Source organism: Colossoma macropomum, unplaced genomic scaffold, assembly GCF_904425465.1.
Source record: "Colossoma macropomum unplaced genomic scaffold, Colossoma_macropomum, whole genome shotgun sequence".
NCBI lineage: Eukaryota > Metazoa > Chordata > Actinopteri > Characiformes > Serrasalmidae > Colossoma > Colossoma macropomum.
Genome location: NW_023494792.1, coordinates 55,674,809 through 55,702,526, shown reverse-complemented (window position 1 = coordinate 55,702,526; position 27,718 = coordinate 55,674,809). Strand labels below are relative to the sequence as shown.

The following is a 27,718-nucleotide window of genomic DNA, read 5'->3' as shown; positions in this document are numbered from 1 at the left end:
GACAATAATTTTATTTATTTGTGTGCACGTGTATTATTATTATTATTATTATTATTATTATTATTATTATTATTATTATAGGGTGAAAATACCACAATATACTTTATATACATTATAATATACATTATAATCAACATTTATACAAAGTGATGCTGCTCCCCCTGATTGGTCTGTTATTCCTGATTGGATGCAGAATTTTATTTTTATTTATTATTTAATTTTTTATTTCTACATCATAAATTCTCAAACATTTAACTTATATTTTACTTCAGTAGTCCTGTGTCATTACATCTGTAGTAATTAATGTAGATAGAAATGCAGATGCTTAATGCTGTAATTTGAAGTGAAGATGAAATGAAAGTCACATTAAATATTTCTAAACTTTAATTGTATTTATTGTTTTTGTTTATTTATATCTGCAGAACACTGAAGGCAAATTAAGACACCAACAGTGACCTCAGCTGATCAGGTTAGTGAAAATGCACCTCACAGCTTTAAACTCAATTTTACTACAACGACTGATTATTAATCCTCTGCTGCCACCTTGTGGAGAACAAAATGAATTACACTGACTAAAACAAAGTTTGCACCTACAGTATGTGTGTAAAAGTGTTTATTAAAGGATTGAAATAAAGAGTGTTGAATTGTGATGAAAAATACATTATATTTATTATATTATATTGTATTCTTTAATTTTCACTTATTTTTAATGATTTTGTTATACCTTGGTTTATATATTGCAAAATCATTAAAATGCAGCATATTTAGTTTATTATTGTGTATGTATGAGTAGTTTATTGTGTATGGGTGTGTGAGAGAGAGTAATCAGTGTGTGTGTAGTTTATTAATGTGTCATTTACTTGTGAATGTATGTGTGTGAGCAGTTTATCTGTGTTCATTGGAGTAGTTTATTTGTGTGTATGTGTGTGTGTGTGTGTGTGTGTGTGTGTGAGATGGTTATCAGTGTGTGGATCAGCTCTCTGCAGGTGCAGCATTAATGCTGTATTACACTGAAGTGTTTCCTCTCTCTGAAGTCAGTCTCCTGTATGTTGGTGTGTTTCTCACCACACTGCTGCGAGCGTCTCTCCTCACACACACACCTCTAGAGACGGAGGTGGAGTTCTGTTCATCAGTGCTGACGCTCTTTTGATAAATATGGAGAAAGAAAAAAATGCCTCCTCTGATTTGTCACTGAAAATGTTTGATGATTTCCTCTCCTCTTTCTAATAAGGTCATAGTGAGTGTGATTGGCGGCTGTGGGGAGCTCTCTCTCTCTCTCTCTCTCTCTCTCTCTCTCTCAGTTTCTTCAGTCTCTCTGGGGGAGTGGAGGTGAAGCTTGTTCTGCTGCTGAGTTGAACGGACTGTGTGCAGGTCAGAGGGAGATGGACAGCTGTGTGGGTCTCATTTTTCTGTCCTCCACAATCTCACTCAGCACAGCTGGTAAGGGCACTTTGTCAGTTTAATATATAAATAAATTCACATACCTGGAATGAAAAATATCATGTTTTTAGCAAAACGTTTTGTGTAATGTGTTGTGATTATTCGTTGTAATGGGTGTCAAAAATCATACAACCATATTAAAAATTACAATTTTGTTAGTAAATTATTATTATCTAAAATATTGTTAGTGTTAGTAAAAACTTCTCTCTCTCTCTCTCTCTCTCTCTCTCTCTCTCTCTATCTCTGTCTCTCTCTCTCTCTCTTTCTCTCTCTCTCTCTGTTGTGCAGTCAGTGTGAGGTTGGTGGATGGTGGCAGTCGCTGTGCTGGGAGAGTGGAGGTTAATGATGGAGGACAGTGGAAAGGAGTGTGTAGTGTTCAGTGGGATATGACTGATGCTGCAGTGGTGTGTAAAGAGCTGGGCTGTATGAACGCTCTACGCACTGTGAGTTTTGGATCAGGATCAGGATCAGTGATGATGGGGTATGCAAACTGTAGATCAGAGTCTTCACTGAAGAACTGTTTTGTTGGTACGTCTTATCGTTTTTGTGATGCAGCAGATGCCGGAGTCATCTGTTCAGGTAAGTTGTGTTTTATATTAATATGATTTTAATATTCATTACTCTATGTTACTAGTTTACTTCAGTTTTGGGAGGGTTATTTTAAAAATGTATTCTGTTATCAGATTACTGATTACCTGTTAAAATGTAACTGTAACCTCACCCAAAGGTTTACTATATTAATGTAACGTAATGCAATGTTAAAAAAATTATTTCCACAAGACTTTTTAATAAGAATTTAGTGAGACAGTAACACACAAACACAAAATCTTTTAAAAACTCTTTTATGAAACAGAATGAGAGATTATAGGTGTCTCGAATGTTGTGCCTCACAGAAAGACACTGATCTCACTTTTAGCGAAAAGGCCAAACCTAATATATGAAAATATTATTTTTAGTATAAAGATGATATATTAAACGTGTAATGCAGTATAATGTGTTTGAGTTTAGACAAGCATAGTCAAATCTTGAAATTCAGATATTAAGCTTTGCTCCCCAGAAAAAAAACAATTGAGCGATTTCACTACACTGAGGCTAAAAGCTCTCAGACCAAAACACAATAAGTAATCAGTGTAGAACGATCTAGTACACTGGACCAAATGCAAAATAGTTAAAACTCTACTGCTGTCCTGAGACTTTTCCTTATTTGAGTTACTTATTAAAATTCTGTTGTTTTTAATGCCAAAGTCAAAAGACCAATCTGGTTTAGATCTCATTTTGAGACCCCTGAATATCAAAAATCATAAATAGAGGTCCTTCTACAACCTCTGACTGACCATCATATGTGTTCTGTCTGCTAAAAGGTTGAACTGGATCATAAGGTTTCATACTGGTGCGTCATATTGGAGTTTAGTAATTTTTAGACACTCCCTAATCAGCTCTCAGCGGCTTCAGCCCATAGAAATCCACGAGTTTAAAAACAGCGACGCAATTCACACATCACGTTGACCACGAGGACTTAGCATGTGTGTCTTGAGTGAGTGACTTTCTAAAGTTTTAGCGAAGATCCGTTCAGTAGTGCAGTTCAGAAAAGCACCGTTCAAATCCGGCATTTACTCCATTTAAATGCCCAGTTTAAATCTCCATTTAAATTCTCACAGCAACGAGTTCAGTATTAAACTTTCCATCGTGTCTTAAACAGTCCAGAGTTTAGTGTTGATAATGAGAACTTTACAGCTAAATACACGTTAAAACCACAGACTTAACGCTAAAAACTGACACAAACTGCTTAACCATGCGGTGATTGCATGCTTCTGAGCTGAGATAGTGGGGGAGGGGCGGGAAAACTGCAGTGTCCCGTTGACTACACTGAGAGCACTTTCCCTCTTTCTTCAAAATCACACAAACAGGCCCTATACACATTTTAACAGATAAATAACAACAAATATGACAATTTATTATTATAAATGATTATAAAATCAATAATATTTAGCTCTGTATTTCAGTTTACATCGATTTTGAGTATGTCTGATATTAAAAATGCAGCTCAATTTGAAATGAAAGATAAAGTCTATCTTGCTGTTTCAGAGTTTTAGCTCTCAGCATGAATCCAAGAGGACAGAAAATCAGTAAAAACATGTCTGCCTTATGCTAATTGTTTATTTTTACTCATAATAACCAAATGAATGAGTCGCCATCAATATTATTGCACTTTCAGCTCACAGACATTCCAGACTAACAATTTCTAAAAAGGTATCTGAGGTGTAACTTTTTTTTCAAGATCCCTAAATGCAGAATAAATAAATAATAACAATAATAATAATATTGCAGGTGCTAGGTAAATTTTTGATCAAAAATGACCCAAATTCATAAAGATTTCACATTTCTGTTAGCATTCACATGTTAAACAATGGCATATCTGAGTGGCCCAGGCTCTCCTGAAAATAACAACATATGGCACGTGTGACTGTCTCATGTAAATACTTCATAATTGCAACTGTAATTGACCCAAAATACTAAACCTTCCCCCAAATTTTAGGGTTCTACGGGTTAAATAAGCATGGAAACAAGCATTAAGTGGGAGCTGATCGTCTCAGTTACACATAATGATAATTTACACATATTAACATTTTAAATACATCATTCAAAAACTACTGAAGAAAGAAATCATACAAGTGAAAATGAAGCTAACTTAATGCTCTCTGTTCACCTTTCAGACTGGTAGTTCAAACCTGTCAGGTTAAGGGTTTCAACAGTGTGATTTGGTCAAGCTGTAGAATTTTACGGAGTAAAAAACAAGAATAAAGAGTTTCCTGTCTGATCAGATCAGATCAGTCTGACACTGTAGAATCTGGCAATGTGGAAATCTTCAGGAAAACGCTGCAGATCTCAGTCCTACCAATGAAAATAACACAGGGGGAGAGCGGAGCACAACCTAACACATTTTAGTTTATTTGTGTGAAATAATTTAAAAAAAATGTTTAAGTTTTAATAATCTTGTTTTTATACAAGTGAAACATACATCTCTGCTACAAACGGACAATTTTAGCACCTACTGTTCATGCACAAGTCCACCACAAATGACGGTCAGTGCAGTGTTACAGTTCACACCATGGGTGGGTTAACTGTAACACACAGAGGGTCAGTTTAACACTTGCTAGAAAATTCTGATGAATTAGTGCAAACAAAGTTAATTCAACATAATTCAGTGTTATAAGGAACAAATATATTTCCAACCAAACTGCATTATATATTATCTCCCTATAAGACAGACAGACAGACAGACTCAATCTATAGATACACACACATCAAATTATATGTGAAAGCTAACATGACACTGTGTGTCAATGACAAATGTATTTTTGTCCAGTGTAGAACAGCAAATACAAACATCACGCATCAGTAAAATATGGAACATTGTTTCTGAATAACTACAGCTTGACCAGCTGTTAATGTCAATTTTATTAATATACTTATTTAAAACCAAAACACTAACATCTGAAAGACACTAATAAAGTAGAAGTCCCTGTTCTCAGGTGTCCTTTTTTCATTTTAAAATCTGTGTAAACATTTGGAACAAACAGACATAATTTACTTTGTTTCTCTTTGTTTACTAAAGGTGATTTAGCTGTAAGCTATGTAAGAACTAACACCACATAAGGAGGCTGTATATCAGCCTATCTAGCACTTATGCTTGTCTTTTGCATCAAAATGGTTCTGTGCTGTATGAAACAAGATGGTGATTAAAGTAATATAAAGGTGGATTTTGTGATTTATATAAACAGCTCAGTAACCGAAAAACACTTACATGTCCTGAAAACACTGATCAGCAGGGATTTCTTTAAAACACTGACGAATCGCCCCCTGAATTTTGGTGGGAGATCGCGGCTCGAAAATGTGGTGATGTAGCCAGCAGCACGCGCTGCTTGACCTCGTATAACAACATAAAAGGTCTGTGTTAAATTGAGCCGCATGTTAGGCTGTTCCCCTCTGCTCCCTACTTAATCATTTTTTTAGACTGGCTGAACAACAAACCGTGAACTGCTGCTGTGAGGGGGGCTATACTTCAGAAATCTCTCCTGGCAGCAGGATCGCCCCCTTCACCCAAATTATTTACTAATTATTTAAATTAAATTTGTATGCAAATTATTTAAATTTATTACATGATTCATGTGACATATTGATCATTCAAAATAAAATCATTAAAATAGTGAATTTTGGTGAAAGACGATGAGTTTGCTTTTGAATGTAATCCTGTTGGTATTCACTCTGTTTTTATAAGGTACCTGTAATCTGATTACTATCTTTGTTATTGCAACTGTAACAGAATACCGTTACCTTTTTTGTACCCTGATTATGTAACGACGTTACATCTATCCCTTCAGTACTCAGCCCTGGTTTACTTAATGATTACTTGATGATAGGTCTTTAGTCATATCACGCTGATAGATCCATGGTGGTTGGGATGTTTTGATGCAGTGCTCATTAATCCTAAAGGTGATTAAAATCAATTCTGTCAAACCCAGACTTACTGGTGGTCCTCATGAATGTTCTGGAAGACGAAGTTCCTAAAAGGAATTAATAGTCTGATATGAACTGATAGCTATTACTTTTTATATGCTGTGCCCAATATCTACTTAAATACTAACAGGTCACAGAAAGTCCAGACTTACTGATGGTTTCCACCTGTGCTCTGGGAGAGTGGAGGTACTTAATGGAGAGACCTCGTCCACAGTGTGTGATGCTGACTTTGGCCAGCAGAACGCAGAGGTTGTGTGTCGAGAGCTGGGCTGTGGGCTTCCTGTGGAGGTGCTGAGAGCAGCTGCTTTTGGCAGAGGGGAGGGTCAGGTGTGGTCAGAGGAGCTTCAGTGTAGAGGCAGTGAATCTCAGATTTACTCCTGTCCAACTTCATCTACACTCAAACACAACTGCTCCCATGCCAGTGATGTGGGTCTGGTGTGTTCTGGTAAAGTATTAACATTTCTTAAAAGGTGTTGAACACTTTCAGGAAACCTGTTGATTGAGCGAAATTATTTGATCATTGATGTGCACTGATCCAAACGCAGCCTTCTGATGTGATGTTCATTCAGGTCACACAGGGGCTCAACTGGTGGACAGCTCTGACTCCTGTTCAGGTCGAGTGGAGCTCCAGTACCTCAGTGAGTGGGGCACAGTGTGTGATGTAAGCTGGAATATGAGAGCTGCCAGTGTCCTCTGTGGTCAGCTGAAGTGTGGGAGTGCTGTGGCTGTGTTGGGGTCAGACTGGTTTGGGGAGGGGAGTGGCCGGATCTGGGCTGATGTGTTTGATTGTCAGGGGAACGAAACACACCTGTCAAAATGCCCCATTTCATCATGGAGTCAAACTGCATGCTTTCATAAACAGGATGCTGGAGTCATCTGCAGTGGTGAGCAGCTGTTAATGTATTTTGTGGAAACTACATTAAATTCTGTTATTATAAAAAGTAAAAATGTTTGAATAAGTCTGTTGCATCATTAGTCAAAAAGAAAAGCTATATTGTAATGTATAATTCCTCTTCAGGTTCCTCTCTGGCATTTCATGAAGGGGCGAGTGCGGTTGTCTGGAGGGATGGAGTGTGAGGGGGAGGTGGAGGTTTACTTCATGCAGAACTGGAGGAGAATTCTGCTGGACTCCTGGAGTGAGTCTGAGGCCTCTGTGGTCTGCAGACAGCTGGGCTGTGGCTCTGTGTTCAACTTCTCCAGCTCCTCTACATCCAGTCCTGAACACAGACACATGTGTGTGACGGGTTTCAATTGTTCTGGGAGTGAAGCTCATCTGGGGAACTGCAGCAGCGCACAAGCAGTCAACTGCAGCTCCAGAGAACAGCTCTCAATCACCTGCTCTGGTAGGAATTACAGCAGTTAAATGATCAAAGTTACTAAGAATCTTTTTTAAAATTTATCTCGAAAATATATTGTAATCTTTATAGTTTATTTCACAGTCAGGACAATTATTTTCTTCATTATGTAGAAAATCAACAATACGCTGTTCTTATCCTAAAACTGTGTGTGTGTGTGTGTGTGTGTGTAGGTAAGTTTAATTCAGCTCACAGCTCCATCAGGCTGGTTGGCTCTGGGGGAGACTGTGCAGGAAGGCTGGAGGTTTTCCACAGCGGCTCATGGGGGACAGTGTGTGATGACCTGTGGGATATTAAGGATGCGCAGGTGGTCTGCAGACAGCTGCAGTGTGGAGTGGCCCTCAGTGCTCCGGTACCAGCCTGGTTTGGTCCTGGAGCTGGACCTATATTGCTGAATAAGGTGGAGTGTGAGGGGAACGAGACGTCCCTGTGGAACTGTAGATCTCAGCTGTGTGGAGAGGATGAATGTGAACACATGGAGGATGTAGGAGTTGTGTGCTCAGGTAAGATGTGCTAAATGCTGTTCTTGAAATTTTGAGCCAGCTGTATCTGATGGATCCTTCAAAGTTGCACAGTCTTTTAAAATGTTATAAAGATACACACAACACATTTTAAACTACTGATATGCAAACTGGGTGACAATTTGTAGAAAAGACAACATTCACAGTAAAACACTAAACTTCTAAAGCAGCATATTTTAATACTAGGTAACTGTAGAAGTAAAACTACATAGCAGAGTATTCATTTAAAGCCAAGTTTTTCTTTTCCCAACAGAATTTAAAGAGATAAGACTCACTGAGGACTGTGAGGGGAATCTGGAAGTGTTCTACAATGGAACCTGGGGTAATGTGTGTTTTAATGAAATGTCTGACGATACAGCAAGTGTGGTCTGTCGAGAGCTGAACTGTGGAAGATCTGGCAGTGTGTCCTGGGGCAGAACAAGAGTGGAATCAGCTCCTAATTGGCTGGATGGTGTGAAATGTAGGAAACATGACTCCACTCTGTGGCATTGTCCATCTTCTCTCTGGGGACAAAACAACTGCGATAAAAACAGCGAGGTGGCTCGCGTTACCTGCTCAGGTAAGCAGTTCCTCTCTATAGATTATAGTGCTTATATGTATACTACCATGCAAAAATATGATAGATAGCTAGATATTGTGGTTTTTACTTATGTTTTTGGCCTGTTCAGAGTCTAGATTTAAACCCTATATAGAATATTTGGTCTCACATTAAACACAAGCTAGCTTGGCAATGTTTTTCAACTGTTTGAAGCCATCAGTGCTGAGAGGAATGATATTGACTCTTCTTTCAGTAAAAAAAAAAACCTGTCTGCAGGTTTACCCACAAGACTTCAGCGTTTAAAGAAATCAAAAGGAAAAGCTCTAACATACTATGATACTTTATCTATTTGTTTAATTCTTGTTAATTCACTGACCAATATTTTGTTGTTGATATTTAGCCGTTTTGGGCTTGGCCTATTTGTCTGCACGAGAGTGTATTGGAATGAGCAAAAATACACTATATTGCCAAAAGTATTCACTCACCCATCCGAATCTTTGAATTCAGGTGTTCCAATCACTTCCATGGCCACAGGTGTATAAAACCAAGCACCTAGGCATGCAGACTGCTTCTACAAACATTTGTGAAAGAATGGGTCGCTCTCAGGAGCTCAGTGAATTCCAGCGTGGTACCGTAATAGGATGCCACCTGTGCAACAAGTCCAGTCGTGAAATTTCCTCGCTACTAAATATTCCACAGTCAACTGTCAGTGGTATTATAACAAAGTGGAAGCGATTGGGAACGACAGCAACTCAACCATGAAGTGGTAGGCCACGTAAAATGACAGAGCGGGTTCAGCAGATGCCAGCAAGTCCAGTTGAATGCAGTGGTGTAAAGCACGCCGCCACTGGACTCTAGAGCTGTGGAGACGTGTTCTCTGGAGTGACGAATCACTGGGTTTGGCGGTTGCCAGGAGAACGGTACTTGTCTGACTGCATTGCGCGGGTTGTTTTTCAGGAGTTGGGCTCGGCCCCTTAGTTCCAGTGAAAGGAACTCTTAATGCTTCTTTTGGACAATTTCAACAGTTTAGGGATGGCCCCTTCCTTTTCCAACATGACTGCGTACCAGTGCACAAAGCAAGGTCCATAAAGACATGGATGAGTGAGTTTGGTGTGGAAGAACTTGACTGACCTGCACAGAGTCCTGACCTCAACCCAATAGAACACCTTTAGGATGAATTGGAGCGGAGACTGTGAGCCAGGCCTTCTCATCCAACATCAGTGTCTGACCTCACAAATGCGCTTCTGGAAGAATGGTCAAAAATTCCCATAAACACATTCCTAAACCTTGTGGAAAGCCTTCCCAGAAGAGTTGAAGCTGTTATAGCTATATATATAGGGTGGGCTGACATCATATTAAACCCTATGGATTAAGAATGGGATATCACTCAAGTTCATATGCGTGTGAAGGCAGACGAGCGAATACTTTTGGCAATATAGTGTATAGTATAATATTTCAGAGGGCCTTTGCCATGAAAAACAGCTCATGAAATAATCAGTCTGCATATAGACAGAGTGATCTGGGTGTTTATGTTATTTATGATTTAATTTTTGTTGTCATGGCAGACCAAAGACGCCAGCACACCCGTCAGACATGCTCTTCATCTCTCTACCAGAAACAGCGCTCAAGTAGGAATATTTATTTCATTAATATACAGAACAAAGTATTACTTCTCTGCTAAAGTTTTATTTTTTTTCTAAATGACATGAAACAGCTTGTCTTGTGTTATGTGTATTCATGTTCTTAGTGTTCTCTATTTTTTGAAAAATAGTAAGCTTACCTTATGCAATACTGGTCATGATTCATGATCAATTTGTTGTGAAAAATATAACTGAGATCAACCTTTATTGTGCTGTCATTTTGGAAAATCAAAATTGTAATATATTACAGTATATTGTTGAAAATTCTAAGACCTGAGACTATCATTATGGGTGATGTGTGTGATGTAGAGCACCTGCCTCTCAGGCTGAAGGGAGGAAAAGGAAGCTGCTCTGGGAGATTGGAGGTGTATCATAATAAAATTTGGGGCTCCGTCTGTGATGATCTGTGGGACATCCGGGATGCTCAGGTGGTCTGCAGGCAGCTAGGCTGTGGGCCGGCGCTGAGTGCTGATAGGAGTGCTGTCTTTGGTGCTGGTGAAGGGCCTATCTGGCTGAACAGAGTGAAGTGTAGAGGGAATGAGATTCACCTGTGGGACTGTCCTCATTCCCTGAAGAAACACACTGACTGTTCCCACAGTCAGGACGCTGGAGTCACCTGTACAGGTCAGAGGAGCTGCTGGATTTTGGAGTGTATGACTCCAGTCAGATCGCATTTATCCCAGTGTTAATAATCTGCAAGTCTTTAATGAAAAGTGGATTGGCGTGATTTTGGTCATGTTGTCTAATTTGACATATCGTCGCTGTCCAAAGAAAACCAACTATCTCCAAAATGGCAAATTTACAGAAGGCAAAACATTCTTAACTTTGAATGCAAGTTAATGAAAAAAAGTTTTATTCTAAGCACATTTTTTATTGGTCCATTCATTATAATATTTCCACACACTGTAAAGGGCAGCCATGTTCAAATAGAGTAGAAAAATAAAAATGGACATATGTGTTTTCTTTTGGACAGCGATGATATGCAGTGCTTACACTGTGAGTATTCAAAATCAGAACTATCAGTTAACATTAGCTTCACTTTAGTCAGTGTAACTTTCATTTGGTGCTTTGTTTGTTATTTTTTAATGTGTTGTTTCTGTATGTTCAGACATATCTGTGCCTTCTACTACCACACCCATAAGTACATCCACTGCCTCCACCACCACAGGTATTTCTTATGTCTTAGGTCATTTTTAATAAGTGATTCTACATAGATTGTTCAGTGCCCTAGAGCTTATATTCTGTATTTCTATCTGCAGTTGGTCAGTCAAAGACAACAACAACTCTATCGCCATCTGTTCTGTTCATCTATCAAGTGTCTCTCCTGGTTCTGGGAGTGGTGCTCTTCCTGGCCTTAGTGCTTCTGGTTGTGCTGTTTTACCAGAACAGAGTGCTCAGGAGAGGTAGAGAGAGTCGGAGATCATCTACAATCCACTTTCAGTACATTCTCTAAACATCATTAGTCCTTCAATCTGTCATCAGTCTTCTCTTCTACTGAACTGGCTCCATGATTCTCTCTGTCTCCCTCACAGTGCTCTCTAAGAGGAGGCGTAAGACTCTGACTGAGGCAGTCTATGAGGAGATCGACCGCAGATACATCACTAAAAGAAAGGACTTGACTCAAAGAGGTGAGTGATATATGGATTGTTCTGCAGGATCACTGTATTAAATTAAAGTATATGTACATTAAACATAACAGAAGACACCCAGCTATACCTGCTCACTCTCAGTGATCAAAGCAGTAGTTAATTTTGTTGAATGTATTTTGATTAAACAGTTTAACAGAAATAAAATAAATGTAATCAAAATTAGTTAAATGAGAGTTTAGTGTATGTTAGATGAAATGTGCAGTTAGAGTAGATCTACATGTGGTGTAGTGTGTTAATTCTGCTGATAAGCATCTATCAGGCAGCTAAAGTTGAACTATGTTCTTCCTGTAAAACTTCCATTTTAGTACATACAGAGAAACCACACAGCTGCAGGTGTGTGTGTGTGTGTGTGTGTGTGTGTGTGTGAGAGAGAGAGAGAGAGAGAGAGAAAGAGAGAGAGAGAAAGAGAGAGATTATATCTGTAAGAGAGGGAGAGAGGGAGAGGGAGAGAGAGACAGAGGGAAAGGAAAAGAGCGGGGGGCTAAGACTGTGTGTATGTGTGTGCATGTGTGTGTATTTTTGTGTGTGTGCCGTGTGTGTGTGTGTGTATCAGTATGTGTGTGTATTGGTGTGTATGTGTGTATTGGTGTATGTGTGTGTGTGTGTGAGAGAGAGAGAGAGTGAGGCTTTGAGAGATGGAGAGGGAGAGAAGGAGAAGGAGAGAAGGAGAGGGAGAGAGAGATAGAGGGAAAGGAAGAGAGTGCAGGCTAAGACTGTGTTTGTGTGTATATGCGTGTGTGTGTGTATTTTTGTGTGTGTGCTGTGCATCATCTGTATGTATAGATATGTGTGTGTGTGTGCGTGTGTGTATTAAAGTGCAATTGAGTATAGGTGTGTGTGTGTATTGTGTGTGTGTGTATTGTGTGTGTGTGTGTGTGTATTGTTGTGTGTGTGTGTGTGTGGGTGTGTGTATTAATGTGTATGTGAGTACAGGTATGTGTGTATTGTTGTGTGTGTGTGTATTGTTGTGTGTGTGTGTGTGTGTGTGTGTGTGTTGGTGGGCGATACAAAGACTGAAGGAGTCACTGAGTGGGCAAGGCAGTAAATCAGTGAGTGAGTGAATGAATGAGTTAGTGAGTGAGCGAGCACGTGCCCGAGTGAGTGACCAAGTGAGATAGTGATGGGTGACTAGGTGACCAAATGAGGGATGGAGGAAGTGAGGGATCAAATGCGACACTGTGCAGGTGACCAAGTTTCAGAACTGAATAGTGTTTGGGTGAGAGATCAAGTGACCCAGTGAGTGATGAAGAGATTGAGTGAGTGACTGAGTTAGTGACTGACTGAATGATCAAGAAACCAACTGAGAGATCAAACAAATGAGTCACAAACTCATTGACTGACTGTCAGAGTTAGTGACTGAGTGTGGCATTGACCAAATGAACGTGTGACTGTGAATGAGTGGAGTGACCAATTAAGTGATCAAGTGACCAAATGAGTGACCAAGTGATCAAACGAATGACTGAGTCTAAGAATGAATGACCAAGTGAGTGACTGAGTGACCAAGTGGTTGACTGAATGACCAAGAGGGTGACCAGGTGTCTAAATGAGTGACCATAAGAGTGACTGATTATCCGAATGAGTGACCAAGTGAGTGACCAAATAGTGACCAAGTGAGTGACCGGGTGACCAAGTGAGTGACCAGGTCTCCAAGAGAGTGACTGAATGTCCTAATGAGTGACCAAATGAGTGATCAATTGACCTAGTGAGTACCAAAGAGACTGAGTGACCTAATGAGTCAGTGACCAACTGAATAAGTGATTGACTGTGAGTTAGTAAGTGAGTGTCTAAGTGAGTAACCAAGAGACTGAATGAATGATCGATTGAGTTATCAAGTGAGTTAAGTGTTTGAGTGAGTGATTGAGTGATAGTCTAATTGACCTAGTGAGTGACCAAAAGACTTGAGACCTAGTGAGCCACGACAAATGAGTGACAGAGTAAGTGACCAAGTTTGTGACTGTTAATGACCGAGTAAGTGAGTGACTGAGTGAGTGACCAAGGGTCTAAATGAGTGACCAAGTAAGAGAGTGAATGAGTATGTTAATGAGTCAGTGATTGAGTGACCTATTGAGTGATGTAGTGAGTTAGTGACAGAATGACGTATTGAGTGATGTAGTGAGTTAGTGACTATGTGAATTGACTGAGTGACTGAGTGACCAATTGAGTGAGCAAGTGATTGAATAAATGACAGTCAGTGAGTTAGTGGCTGACTGAGTGACAAATTTAGTGATTGAATGTCAGTCTAAGTGACCAAGTGACCAAATGAGTGAATGACTGAGTAAGTGTTTGAGTGAGAGATCAAGTGACCTAGTGAGTGACCAAGAGATTGAGTGGAGTGACTGATTGTGTGATCAGGTGACCATGTGAGTGACCATGTGATCAAGTGAGTGACAGAGTGTCCAATTGAGTGACAAGGAGAGTGACTCAGTGAGTGATCAAATGAATGACCAATTGACCTAATGATTCACAAAGAGGCCGAGTTAGTGGGTTAGTGGGTGACTCACTGAGTGAATGGCCATGTGACTGAATGAATGACCAGGTTAGTGACCGGGTTAGTAGCTGAATGAGTAGCTGAGTGACTGAGATTCTAAATGAGTGACTGATTGACTAAATAAGTTTCTACATCTGTGATCAATTGAGTGAGTGATCAAATGAGTCAATGAGTGAGTTTTGTTGTGTCTGCGAGCGCCCTCTACTGTCTGCACTGATATTACGTCTTGTTGATTACCTGCAATAATATCAGTGCAGACAGTAGAGGGCGCTCTTAGACACAACAAAACTCACTCACTCATTGACCCATTTGATCACGCAGCTCACAATGATCGACAGCACTCACAGGATTATGGGTAGCTCTACATTGTGAACATGTTTCATGACTGTTCTGCTCTCCTCTAACAGGAAGTATCCTCTCTGAAGAACAGCATTCAGGATATGAGGATGTGGGTGAGGAGCTATTCTCAGGTAAGAGGACCAGAACATGTGTATGTTAAACTCCATTATAATTTATTATAAATCCAGGTTTTTTAGCCACAGTTATGCAAAAAATGTTTACAATCAGAGGTGCCAACTTAGGTTAAATATTGGGGGCACAAAACAAGAAAAGGAAGTATGAATCTGCATCCTAATCTGTTGATAAACGCTTTATTTGAGGGAAGGAAATTGCAGTAAGAGCAGAGTCATAGTTTAACCTACAACCCCGTATCCAAAAAGTTGGGATGCTGTGCAAAATGTAAATAAAAAACGAATGTAATGATATGCATATCATGTAACTCCTATATTTAATTGAAAATAGAATAAATACAACATTTCAAATATTGAAAATGAGAAATTTAGGCTCATGCAGTGATTTTCACTATAGAGTCCTGTCTGTTAATGCAGTCCCATGCATACAGTAATCTCTCCATATTCTCTGGATCTTTTAATGATATTATGCACTGTTGTTGATGAAATCTCCAAATTCTTTGCTATTTTACACTGAGAAACATTGTTCTTGAATTGTCACAATATTTGCCCCTGCAGTCTTTCACAGAGTGGTGAACTCCTCCCCATTTTCTCTTCTGAAAGACTCAGCCTCTCTGGGATGCTCTTTTATACCCAGTCATGTTACTGACCTGTTGCCAATTAACCTAATTAGTAGTGAGATGTCCCACCAGGTGTTTATTTTAGCATTGCTTTATCAGTCATTTGTTGCCCCATAACAGCTTTTTTTTACACGTATTGCTGTATCAAATTCAAAATGGGCATTTCTCAGTATCAATATTTAAAATGTTGATTTACACATCATTAAATTCTGTTTTTATTTACATTTTCACAGCATCCCAACTGGATTTTTTGGAAACTGGGTTGAATGTAAAATACAGTTTTTAATTTTTGCTATCAATCACTTCTGCGATGAAGTAATGTGATCACTTTGCTTTGCTGTCCCGTCATAATATGTCCCCTCATAATGTTAATTTATATCTTTATGAAGTGAAGATATCTGTAATTTAAAATGCTACCTATGTCTAAAAGGGCTGACTTGCAGGGATATGTCTGTACATGCCAAGACTAAAGACCACCCATAAAACATCAACACACAACAGCAACACTTATAGGAACACAATGAGCAATAGAGTGACACTTTACTGTAACCAGTCACTGTCTTGCTACTACTCTACAGAAAGGTGTTGGTCCCAGGTAAAAGGCAGATCTAAGTGGTTACCAGAAGTTGCAGAAGTGCTTGACTCTGATCTTATAAGCAGTTTTGGATTTAATGTTTGCCCCTTAATTCTCTGCATGTGTCTTCTTACTGTGTGTCCAAAGAAACAACCACTCTCTGGAAGACGTGCATGTGTGTGTGTTTGTGTGTGGTACAATAAACGTCTGGTTTTGGACATTGTGTGCAACTATCCCTGTCTCTGACCGGACAGCCGTAGTGATTGCCAATTTAAGGGAACAGCCTAGAGATATTACTAGAAGATCTAGCCACCTATTTTACAACCACTTGTTTATATTGGCGTGTGCAGAGTGACAGAGCCTCCCAGACCTGCACTGAAGGGCACAGAATTTTTCCAATTTCCAAGCGCAGCAAAATACAGTGAGATAAGGCATAAGAATAAGCAAAAATGAAACTGAAAACACACCAAATTTTTACAAATAAATTATTTCATTCATGACTGTTATCAAATGATATACAAGTTAAACATTCCATGCTTCAAACAGATTTCCTGGTTGGTCCACTGGACTGAAACTATTTCCCAATGACAAGTCAAAACGCTATTGAGGGTAAACAAGTGTACCCGCTCTTTTCAGAAGTAACGCACAGCGTTAGTTTGGCAGGCCACAAAGTCAAGCTCAGGCCCCAATCTCAAATCACACAACTCAGCTGATCACCTGCTATGGAATTTGTGTTGAGCACAGCCTGTGCAGCTGGTTCAGCAGGATAGCTATGTCTTATCAATGCTAAAGAAAGTAAGGGTTTTACTTGATATGGTTATGAAATTAATATATTTCGTAAACTGCTTGTGTTTTCAGAAGCATGCAAGGTGAATTTAGCTGCCTGGAGTGGGTTTTAAACAGATAATGTGAATCTGTAGTTTGGCAGGACAGTATATGTCCAGGTTTCATTTTACTACCCAGAGGCGCTGCTTGGAAGCATCTAGTGGTGATGCTTCAAAGTAGCGCCTTTGGACAGTAAAATGCCAATCTGGACATATACTGTCCTGCCAAACTACAGACTGGCAGGACAGTGCAGGCAGTGATGCAAGCCTGTTTCACTGTATGCCAAATGTTTATCCAATTTATCCAGTTGGAGTGTGGCATGTTTGGCATACAGTGATGCAAGCTTGTTTTCACTGTTTATGAGAACAGGGTTATGTCACTGTTTTCACTGCTCTAATGAATCCTTTAATCTGAAGTGAAATTTGTTGGTGAAGTGGTTTGGACCAGTTTGTTCTGTGATTCTGTAAGCTTAAATTTGCGGTTTAATAAATTAAAAGCTGCTTGAATTTATTGAGTTGCTGTTTATACCTCTCAGAGGGAACTTGAGTTTTATTGCTTAAATCATTACACGTACACTGGCTAAATTCATCGGGGCTCTTATTTAAGCTGCTTCAGCCTGCCTGTTCTTGCCATTTCCTCTGTGAGCCTCTTTGCAACCTCCTGCTGGCTGGAGGTCTACCTGGTATAATCGTTTTGTGTTTTTTTCTAAAGCATCATTTACGCTGTGTCTGACTTGCTCAATGTCACGTTGTCATTGATGCCCACTCTGGTTTTTCTGCTGCTCTTCCTGCGTTAGGCTTTTCATATATGCACATAGAAGGACAGAGAGGTCCCAGAACAGAGCCATACTGCCAACTTACTGCAAATGGAATAAAATATTTCCTTTGACAAAGTGGTCCTGACTGAATTATACTTTTATTTAGCAGAGTGGCTGATTTGACTTATCTGTTTGGATAAGGGATAGGCTATCTGTAGATCTTTCTGGTTGCTCCACTGCACAGCACAAATGTATGTATGAATGGGCATTGCATGCGAGTGTCTTCATAAAAACATTTGTGTTTTTATGAATAGTTGTCAGTTACAGAGATCTCATTTTGTGATATTAGATACACGTTTGTGCTCCTTTTTTTTTGAACGGTCAGCTTCACCACTGAACAAGTCCTTCTCTTTTTGCCTTTGAGTTGCCAGCTGTTCAACACTAAGTTGAATATGTAAGACGATTTGTTTCCATTTTCAAATCTTTTTCCGCAATACAGTTAGAAAGTTGTACAAACAGATAAACACACCTTGTTTTATCACTCTGGTCAAAATGAAAAATGTAACTAACTGATACTGAAATCTGTTGTAAAGCTCCTACAGTGGTGCCACAGTTGTTTCTAGAGAGAGAGATATTCTGGTTGAAAGGTTAGGAAAACTCCTTTCTGATGATCTTGAAGGTATAAGGAACTTTTTAATAATTACAGCTGCTTTTGAGTGGATCTTTAGGGATGGGCTTTTTGAATTTGTGTCTTGCTAGCTGCACGAGAAACCCAGGGACATAACGATACTGCTAGGAGGCTGAATATAATATCTGTATATATTAGCTTCTACATCAGTGGTGCTTTAGTGGATTTCTTTGTTGTTATGGAGGACATTTAGTAGTTGTATGATATATTTACATAATAAATGCTGAGTATTGTAGTGAAAATCATGAATGTTGTCAAACTGATGAGGCTGTGGAGTACTATGCTGCGCTGCAGAATATTACAAAACATGACTTTAGATTAGAACGCCCCTAAGCGATATTTTGCATTGTTGGGTGTAGGACTCAGTATTTAAATTCCTACGTAGTCCACTATGTAGGGAGCAGGGAGCCATTTGAGATTCAGCCCCAGCGTGAAAAAAGTGTCGTCATCAGACTGGCTGAAGAAGCCTTGCGGTGGTAATTTGGTGACCAAAAAGCACTTATAAACTGAAAGCATTTACATTAAACGCTGCTATGTTACAGATGTTCACTGTTCACGACAAACGTCTTAAAAAATCATGAAATGTCTGCAGTTTACAGTGACTGGTGACCAAACTTCTTCTCCTCATTCAGTGGTCAGTGGTTGCTTTGCAATGATAGCTACTGTACTCTAAAGGAACTCCATTGCTTGGGGTAATTCTTGTTTATGTCGATTGGTATTAATAATAACTTAAACAATGATCTCAAACCTTGTGTATTTTAATATATTTTATGTTGGCCGCCGTTTTATTAACGCACTAAGCCACTCGAGGCAGTGCGTTACTGCGATTTTAGCACGGGGAAGGGAGTTTTACCAGCTAGAGTGAGTCCAAAATGAATGGGTTGATATGGAGCATTTGAGCAAAATCATAGTTTATAAATGCTTAAACCTTTTTAATGTAAAAGAATGCAGTCATTTCCTGAACACTGAACAGCATAAAACATTTTAACACTGCTGTTATATTTTTTAAGGGGTTTTAAACTCAAGCTATAGGAGTTTAAAATGGCACCTTTAATTCCCAGGATTATTACATTCTAAGGCTTAATATTCAGTAATTACATAGAAAACAATGTAAACTGGCATTTTGTGTTATTGAAATATTCGTAAGTTTAGAGGTTTGGACCTTCGAGCATTTCTTTATGTTTTGTATGTGTTAGCATCAAAACTGCTTTATGACTGGTCAGACCACTGACCATTGAGGTCTGTAATTTTTAGATACAAAGCACCTTGTGGACCTGGCTTGTAACTCACTCACTCCCTCACATACTCAGTCACTCATGTTTAATGCTTTCTAGGACCTTTGGGGTACTACATACTGGCGCTCTGCATACATAACGCTTTGTGTCCTTGTTTTAGTCATAGACATAAATCAGGTTCTATGTAGATAGATGCTGAGTGTACAAAGAATTTCCACTGCAATGAGCTGCTCCGCTTGCCAACCAATCAGCACTCACTAGCAGTAATGCCCGCCTTCTGCTGCCCAAAACCAGATTTCTTTGTTTTTTTAGTGAAGCACATCCTTCTACTTTCTAAAATTAAAGAAACGTTCTGTGCAAGTGATTAGAAACTATTTTAACTTGTCATTTTTAGCCATTGAGCACCATTTACTCCCATTCCTTGAGGACTCCTCACGGGCGCCCATCGGCTGTTTAGCAGTCCTGATATTACAGGGGAAATAGGAGGCGGCAAGGCTCCACATAAACTGGCTCTGGTTTCACCATTCCACCCTTCCCCGTGATAAAATCGCAGTAACCCACGGCCTCTCGTGGCTTATTACTTTAATATGTCATGCTTGGCCCATTTTTTTGCCCAGGAGTGTAGTTTGTTGTTTGCATGCATTTGTGTGTGTGTGTGTGTGTGTGTGACACTGAGAGAGAAAGAAAGAGAGAAAGAGAGAAATGACTGTTCTGCTCTCCTCTAACAGGAAGTATCCTATCTGAAGAACAGCATTCAGGATATGAGGATGTGGATGAGGAGCTTCTCTCAGGTAAGAGGACCAGAACATTCACTCACTCGCTCCCTCACATACTCAATCACTCATGTTTAACAAGATTGTCCACAAGGAGAGGCTACTGGCACTCTAGTAACAAGAGTGAAAACAACCTTGTGTTAGCTGAAAGGGCTGAGTCTATTGAGACTACTGTGGACATATGAGAAGTGAATGCTTTCTAGGACCTTTGGGGTACTACATACTGGTGCTCTGCATACATAACGCTTTGTGTCCTTGTTTTAGACCAAAGACATAAATCAGGTTCTATGTAAATAGATGCTGAGTGCACTAAGAATTTCCACTGCAGTTCTTAAAGTTACTCAGTACTTAAGTAGTATTTTAAATAAGTACTTTTGTACTCCTACTTTGTAGAAGGATACTTTTACTTGATAGCGTTACCAGGTGTCCAATTTTGGACTGGACAGTCCAGTTTTGAGGTTGGTACTGTCACCTGGATGTTAAAACATACAGTCTCACTCTAGATGTATTCCATTTACTAAGGTTAATAAAGCCCAAATGTCACCCACTGCTTCACCCATCTCTGTCCTGTCTGGCTTTCAGGAAATTCTACTATTTAATTAATTATTTAATCAAATACTTTTTTACTTCAGTGTGGATTTAAATTACTCCACCCACCTATAACACATTAGTATCTATCCAGGTTGTGCTTTATGTGATCTTCTAGTAACATTTGCAGCACTTTGCTTTTTCAGAGTGAAATTGTCTTTGATAGTGACTTTAGTTTAGTTCTCTGATTAAAGATTCATCTCTGGATCAGAAGAGTTTGGAAGAAATGATATCCTACATAATCTTAATGAAGTAACACACTATTGGTCACAGAAGATTAAACTGAAATTTAAGGTTCATTATTATCTTATTTTCTTAATTTATTCATCCTTTAACTATAGGCTCCTGCATGACAGTTAATAGTTGCAGTATGGACCTGTTAGAGAGACGCACATTGCAGGTTAAGGCAGTAGATTTATGCAAGTTTGTGGTCATGTGAAAATGAATGAATGAATAAATAAATAGCAGAACAGTAAGCAAATCAAATGCCTTCATTTATCCATTCTATTTATCACTGACAAGGGGAAAGAATAAAGCAATATTGACTGTCAAATAAAGGACAATGGTGGTCATTTCATTTTAACAGAGATTTTTGTACTTTTGTGTTGAGTTGACAGGACTTGGAAAAAACAAATGTCAAGTGATGCTTTGAACCAATCATTTTTCAAGCTGATTTTTTGTCTGAGCCAATAGATGTTTGAGTGCTGAGAGTAAATTACACAGAAAGAGTGGGTTCTTTCTGCATGGTTTGTTGGCTAGTTGAACTAATGCTCACATTGTTTGAATGATGTGTTATCTATCATAGCCACCTAGCCAAAGAACTATACTTTAGCAAATGGATGATTGACTAAATTCCTATTAACATGACCAGAGCTCCCATAGTCACACTCAGTTGAATGTAACTTTATCTTCATGATCTGGTATTTCACACAAATTCAGAGTCTGACCTCTGCCAGACAATAAAAGCCTAAAAACAACAAAAGCCTGTTTTTACAGGACTGTTTACACTACCGTGGCCCATAGCCACCGTAAGTCACTGTGCAGTCTGAGACGTTGTCTATCATAGCCACCTGATCTGATCAGTTCAAAGCTAGAAAAACTTCTCTGCCAGATCAGACTGTGTGATCAGGCAGAGATGTTTTTCTAGCTTTGAGCTCTTTTGGAAATATTGTTTAAATGTTTTTTCCAGTCTGATGTTAATTTAATGAACATCACATATCTTTAGATCATTGACATAATTGCAATCAAGTTGGCAGCTTCTCTGAATAAGTATTTCATTTTTAAAAATGAAGTAAAAATGATCAGATTTGTTCTTTTTGCAGCAAAGTCTCTGAAAGGAGTAAAGGCAGAATATTATGATGATGTCACCACCAATGGTCTGATAAGTGAGTTCCTTTATTAATTAATCAACTGATTTTATCTTTAAACATTAAATCACAATCATTACACTGTTTGTAAAGTCGACCGCTGGGATGGGCTCCAGCTCCTCCCACGACCCAGAAGGATTAAGCGGCTTAGAAAGTGTGTGTGTGTGTGTGTGTGTGTGTGTGTGTGTGTTTGTAAAATCAATCTGCTTTTATTTGATTTAGGTGAATCAGCGAAAGACGACACAGCAGAGAGCTATGATGATGTCATCACTGCTGGACAGATCTCTGATAGTGTATCAGGTGTGTTTCTGTTTTGGGGTTTTAGTTTAGAAAGAAGTAGAAATTAAGTAGAGATTAAAATTTTATGAGAGGAGAAGAATCAGTAATGTGGTTGTACTCTATTTTGGTGCAGCATATCATTACTGTTGGAACACAACCTTGTATCTCCAAATTTTTGTTTTTTTCTTTTTTTGGCTTCAATTAAAAATAAGATTTTATGTTCTCCTGTAAAGTTATTATCTAAGTTTTTGATTCGACAGCAATGATATGCTTATCACACCTTTAGAGTCTTGTCTAATATTTGTGTATTTTTTTATTATTAGTTACATTTTTCTAAACATTGAAACCATGTTTTAAATAAAAACAAATTATTAAAAACAAAACTTTCAATAGTTGATAGTGCTAAGTGCTAATATTAGCAACGTAGGTTTATGATTTATATTAGACTTATTGCATTGTTCATTGATTTTGTCTGAATCTGATAAGCACAACTGTGTAAAATATGATTTTATATCATTTAAATGTCTCTGTGTTTTGGTGTAGATGTAGCAGAGAATTATGATGATGTCATCACTGCTGATCAGAGCTCAGCTGTTGCAACAGGTTTGACTTGTAATGTAACAATACTGTGATCTCAAACATGAACACAGTCACTGATAATGCTGATGCTGATTTAATGGCATTTATCTCTATATTTTGACAGAAGACATGCCAGATAACTATGATGATGCTGTTACTGCTGGATCAAACTCCAACATTATGACAGGTAGGTTTTACAAATAATTTTGAACCAAAACTTAAACACAGTAAAAATGCCAGATTTTTGTTATAATGTATGTCCCCCATGTTGGTGTAGTGGACACACCAGAGAACTATGATGATGTCATCACAGCTGGGCAGGATGTAGAAGAGGTAAAAGGTGAGTGGCTGATATTGTTATGTACGCCACTACATTCCAGACGTACATGAATGAAGATGGTAGATTAAGTAATTTATAATCAAGCCTGCTGAAAACTGAAAAATGTTCACATTATCTATGCCATGTAATGGAAACAGCAGTGTCCTCATTATTGTGATGTGGAGCAGAAGCTGCTGTTTTATTTACTTGTACACTCTGAGTGTAGTTTATGAGCTTGTTCAGCAGAGTGTGAAGGCTCTTCCACTAAGTCTGAAAATAGCTAGTGCAGCACTGCCAACTAGATAGGACTGGAAATAATCTGTCCTCTCTGCATGTGTTTAACAGGGATCACACTGTGTTTCTCTGAAGGCATAAAAAGTGAGGCACATCACTCTGTTGTTTTCTCTTTAGGATTTATACTGCTGTGTTTTTCCAAAGCTGCATCAGGTTATCATCTCACTGTTGGTAGCTAGCATTAACGAAAGCTAGCAGTAGCTAATTGGTGAGATAAAAATAGCCAAACTACTTGCTTTGTTTAGAGAACATAACAAAACAGTGAAAAACCTAAAATCTCAAGTTCTGCACTGATAAGACTCCAGCTGTACTAGCCAGTTATTTAAACAGTTGAACCACTGTTTACAAGCAAACATGCTGTAAGCAAAAACAAGTTCAACTAAAAAGCTGCTTTTTGTTTATGTCATGATTTAGATCTGTAATGCTATGCAATTACAAACCTGTCCTCCTTTACAACTGTCACTGAAAGTCTAACTTTGATCTGAATGGTCAGCCCAAAAAATAAAAAGCAACCACTCATGATGCAGCGTACATAAGTAACTTTTCAGCTCAGGACACCTGAACACTCCACAAAAAACATACACAGTGTGAATCCCTGTAAGTGATGGGACGAACAAATGCTTGAAAATTACAGTTAATTGTATTTGAGTCGGACTGTATTTTACACAGTGTGTATAGAGCTTTATAGACCCACTGAGAGGAATCACAATGATGTACTCACTGGCAGCACCAAACAACTTGATCTGAGTCGCACCTGCGGTGCTAAACAGGGAGCTAATTTTCGAACATTGTTGGAATACATTTAAAAAGAATAGCAAGATGTATATTTTGATTTGAAACGGTTAAATATGTTGATTTTTCAGATTATGATGATGTGAAGGAGGAGCCTCAGAAAGAGATGAATCATGTGACTGAAAGTTCACAGCCAGTGTCTTTACTCAGGAAACTACATTCAAACCTCTTCAGACGCAAGAAATGACATTATTATAGATCAACATTCAGAATATTTTATGGAGCATAAAATCAGTTTATTATAGCTTTACACATCTAAACAGGATAAAGTTACTTAAACAAATATAATTTTTTCAGCATTTTATTTGAGTGTCACTAGTCTTAGCTGGAAATATTTACTGAAACATCTCATCTACTTAAGTTGTCCCATCAAAATAATTATGATCTTACTCTGAAGTTTTTATCTCCATGAACACATTTTGTATGTGGTGTAATAAAAGTTGTCAGGTCAAATGTTTTTGTTTTGTTTTTTTGGTTTTTTGTTTTCTTAGAAACTTGTCTACCATTTTTAATGACAATTTTAAGATTTATATCTTTAAATTAAAGGTTAAGGGCTTTTCATTTCCATTGTATATATTTTATATGATCAGTATTGGCTTTCAAAATCAGGAAGCCCCTTATAACTGGTTTATAAAGTAAATACAAAATATAATATTATCATAAAACATATTATGTAATACCATTGTGTTACAATGGTGTTTGCAAGCATTTAATGATTGCTTGATTATGCGTATATTATGTGTAAAATAAAATGTCCACACAGGCATAATAATGACTGCATATTGAATTATATATTTTCATTTTCTTTTAACGTAAGTGTAATGTGTGGTATTGATGTAGTCTTAAAGATCATTCTGTACTCCTCTGTTTTGTATGTGTTGTTTATTATACATGAGTATAAAGATACACAGAGTATAAAGATGAGTCCAACAGCCATACAGTAATACTAAGAGGGTAACTGGTTCATTTTTGCTATTGTTTTCTTTTGTTTTCTCCTTTTTAATCATAATAAAACTGTTCTTCCTAAGAAGTCTGAATAAATCAGTTTTAATAAATCACTTTTGAACTGTGTCTGTGGTGGTCTTCAGTGCAGGGCTCTAAGCCATATAAATAAATATATATGTCCAACTGGACATTAAGATGGTGACTCCTCTGTTATATCTACCAGTGCTGCTATGTTATTGCACTTACCATTCAGTATTTTTTTTTCCAGATTGGTTGAACATCGAAAAAGTTGTGTCTCTGAGTATTGATATTACAGAACCTGTCCCAAAAGACTCTTGGAAAACGGCTGCACAGCCAAACTCCCAAAACCAATCCCACATCCCAGACTTCCCCAAACACTGGCGCTCAGCCCTTCACCTGTAGAAGCTTTAATTGGCTGAGCTACTCAGAAGACAATAATATTACGTGTATGAAACCTGGATATGCATAAAAAGAGCCCTTTCACCAAAAATGGTGTTTGAAACCCTCTATCAGATGCTGAGACTCTTTGTCAGTAGCCCAGAGCTCAAGGTGCTGCAGGACCCTGGACAGCGTCCAGAATAGAGCTGGTGAAGGTCATCAGGGAGATATTCTTGAACTCAGCCAAACCACTGAACTTTACACAGCCCAGATGAAGAGCAGCTGTGCGGAGGCAGGAACTGCTGTTGTTTCTCACATTGTTCCTTTTCTCAGAGAGAGAAAACATGGAGCAGAATTACCAGGAGGGCAGAACCACACATAACCAGCGCTACCACACACCATCTTTCATATCTTAGCAACTCTACCATGCACAGCCTACTTCACATCAAACCAGCTCTACCACACACACCTTACTCACACCTAAAAAGCTCTACCACACACCCTCACACACACCTAACCAGCCCTACCATACACACCCTCACTCACACCTAAAAAGCTCTACCACAAACACCCTCACTCACAGCCAACCAGCTCTACCACACACATCTACATTTAACTAGGTGTACCACACACATTCTCACTCACACCTAAGCTGTTCCACACACACACACACACACACACACACACCTTAACCAACTCTACCACACACACCTAACCAGCTCTAATACACACCCTCACACACATAGCCAGTTCTAACACACACACCCTCACACACACACTGGAATGTTTGGCTTAAGCCTTGACGCACAACAGCCATAGAAGATCTGATTAATCTATATAGGTCAAAAGTCAACTAGTAAGGCTTAGCTTATTGTTAAGTTACACCTAGACTGTTCTGAGGCCAGTTTTGTGACCACACACTCTTCACGGTATCATGGTCAGACTGAGTACAGTATTTAATATGACTGACTTATCAATCTTGCCCCTACATGCAGTCTTTTGGGTGGGCTTGCAGAGGGATGTCATGTGGGAATAAAAAGTTTACACTTAGTTCTCTGTTACCCACAGTCTCTCCATCATTCTACAGTTCAGATTGTGATACTGTGTGATTTCAACTAGCACTTATTTACCCACTACACATTATAACTTATAGATGCATATCATATGGAAGGAGGTCAGAGAGATGAACTAAGCAGCTGTGTTCCCCTCAGGCTTTATATCACTGACTAGTCATGAGATCACATTAAGAAATGTATCACTGGCTTGATATCACTAACCTGTCAAGAGGTCACATTGAAAAATATCACATCATCTTACTAATCCAATGTGTCCATTTCTGGTCACTGCTAGTCAAGAGCACAGCTACTCACCCCTATGGAACTCAGGGCAAATGTTGATCTCTTATCACTCCAAAGAGCAACTTAATACTGTATAAGGGTTTCCTTCTCCAAAACTAATGTATTTAAATTATTAATCAAACAGCAGATTCTAAGTAGTGTTTGTCCCTGGAACCCTGAAGTATTTACACATTATACAACCTGTGAACCTGCGTGATCAGTTGGAAGTATATGGAGTCTTTACAGTGACGGTAATAAAAACACAAACCAAAAACAGTAGCTGTTATTATGTATTTGAAAAAACATAGGTGAACAGAACGTGTGAACATGTATGGGAACCAGTTAGTTTGAAAACCAGTTGAGACATAACGCTGCGGCCAGTACAACAACTTGGCGGCCAAATCCATAAAAAGTCATGTTGCTAACCATGGCATAAAAAGGCAACTAGCCTACTACAAGCGCAGACACTTTCGATTAAAATGTTTACTGGAACTGAACAATTGTTCATACAGCTCAACCTGCTTTCTCGGTTTTGACGGTGAATTTTTGAAGGCATTGATGAAGTTTGCGAGCGGTAAACAGAGCAAACATTTAAAACAATTTGGCATTGTAGCTGCTATTGGCTCTCTTTTGTGTATTTAAGTGTCAAATTATCTGCTATAAAAATATTGTCTCTCTGCTTCTGTACTGCTGATATCTGTGATATTTCTCCTTACACTGTTAGAAAT

General features: G+C 38.7%; 1 protein-coding gene across 1 annotated transcript; it reads left to right on the top strand.

Annotated features, from left to right (window-relative positions):
* Positions 1-1,245: 1,245 nt before the first annotated feature.
* On the top strand, positions 1,246-24,673 carry LOC118811254 (scavenger receptor cysteine-rich type 1 protein M130-like). Its single transcript, XM_036575410.1, has 19 exons — positions 1,246-1,440; positions 1,729-2,026; positions 6,105-6,403; positions 6,528-6,865; positions 7,001-7,301; positions 7,487-7,816; positions 8,088-8,430; positions 10,284-10,636; positions 11,121-11,180; positions 11,272-11,415; positions 11,545-11,640; positions 14,557-14,619; positions 20,047-20,109; positions 22,002-22,064; positions 22,269-22,346; positions 22,869-22,928; positions 23,029-23,091; positions 23,182-23,244; positions 24,381-24,673. The coding sequence occupies exons 1-19, from the start codon at positions 1,383-1,385 to the stop codon at positions 24,494-24,496; spliced, it is 3,189 nt and encodes a 1,062-aa protein (XP_036431303.1). The 5' UTR covers positions 1,246-1,382; the 3' UTR covers positions 24,497-24,673.
* The last annotated feature ends 3,045 nt before the right edge of the window (positions 24,674-27,718 follow it).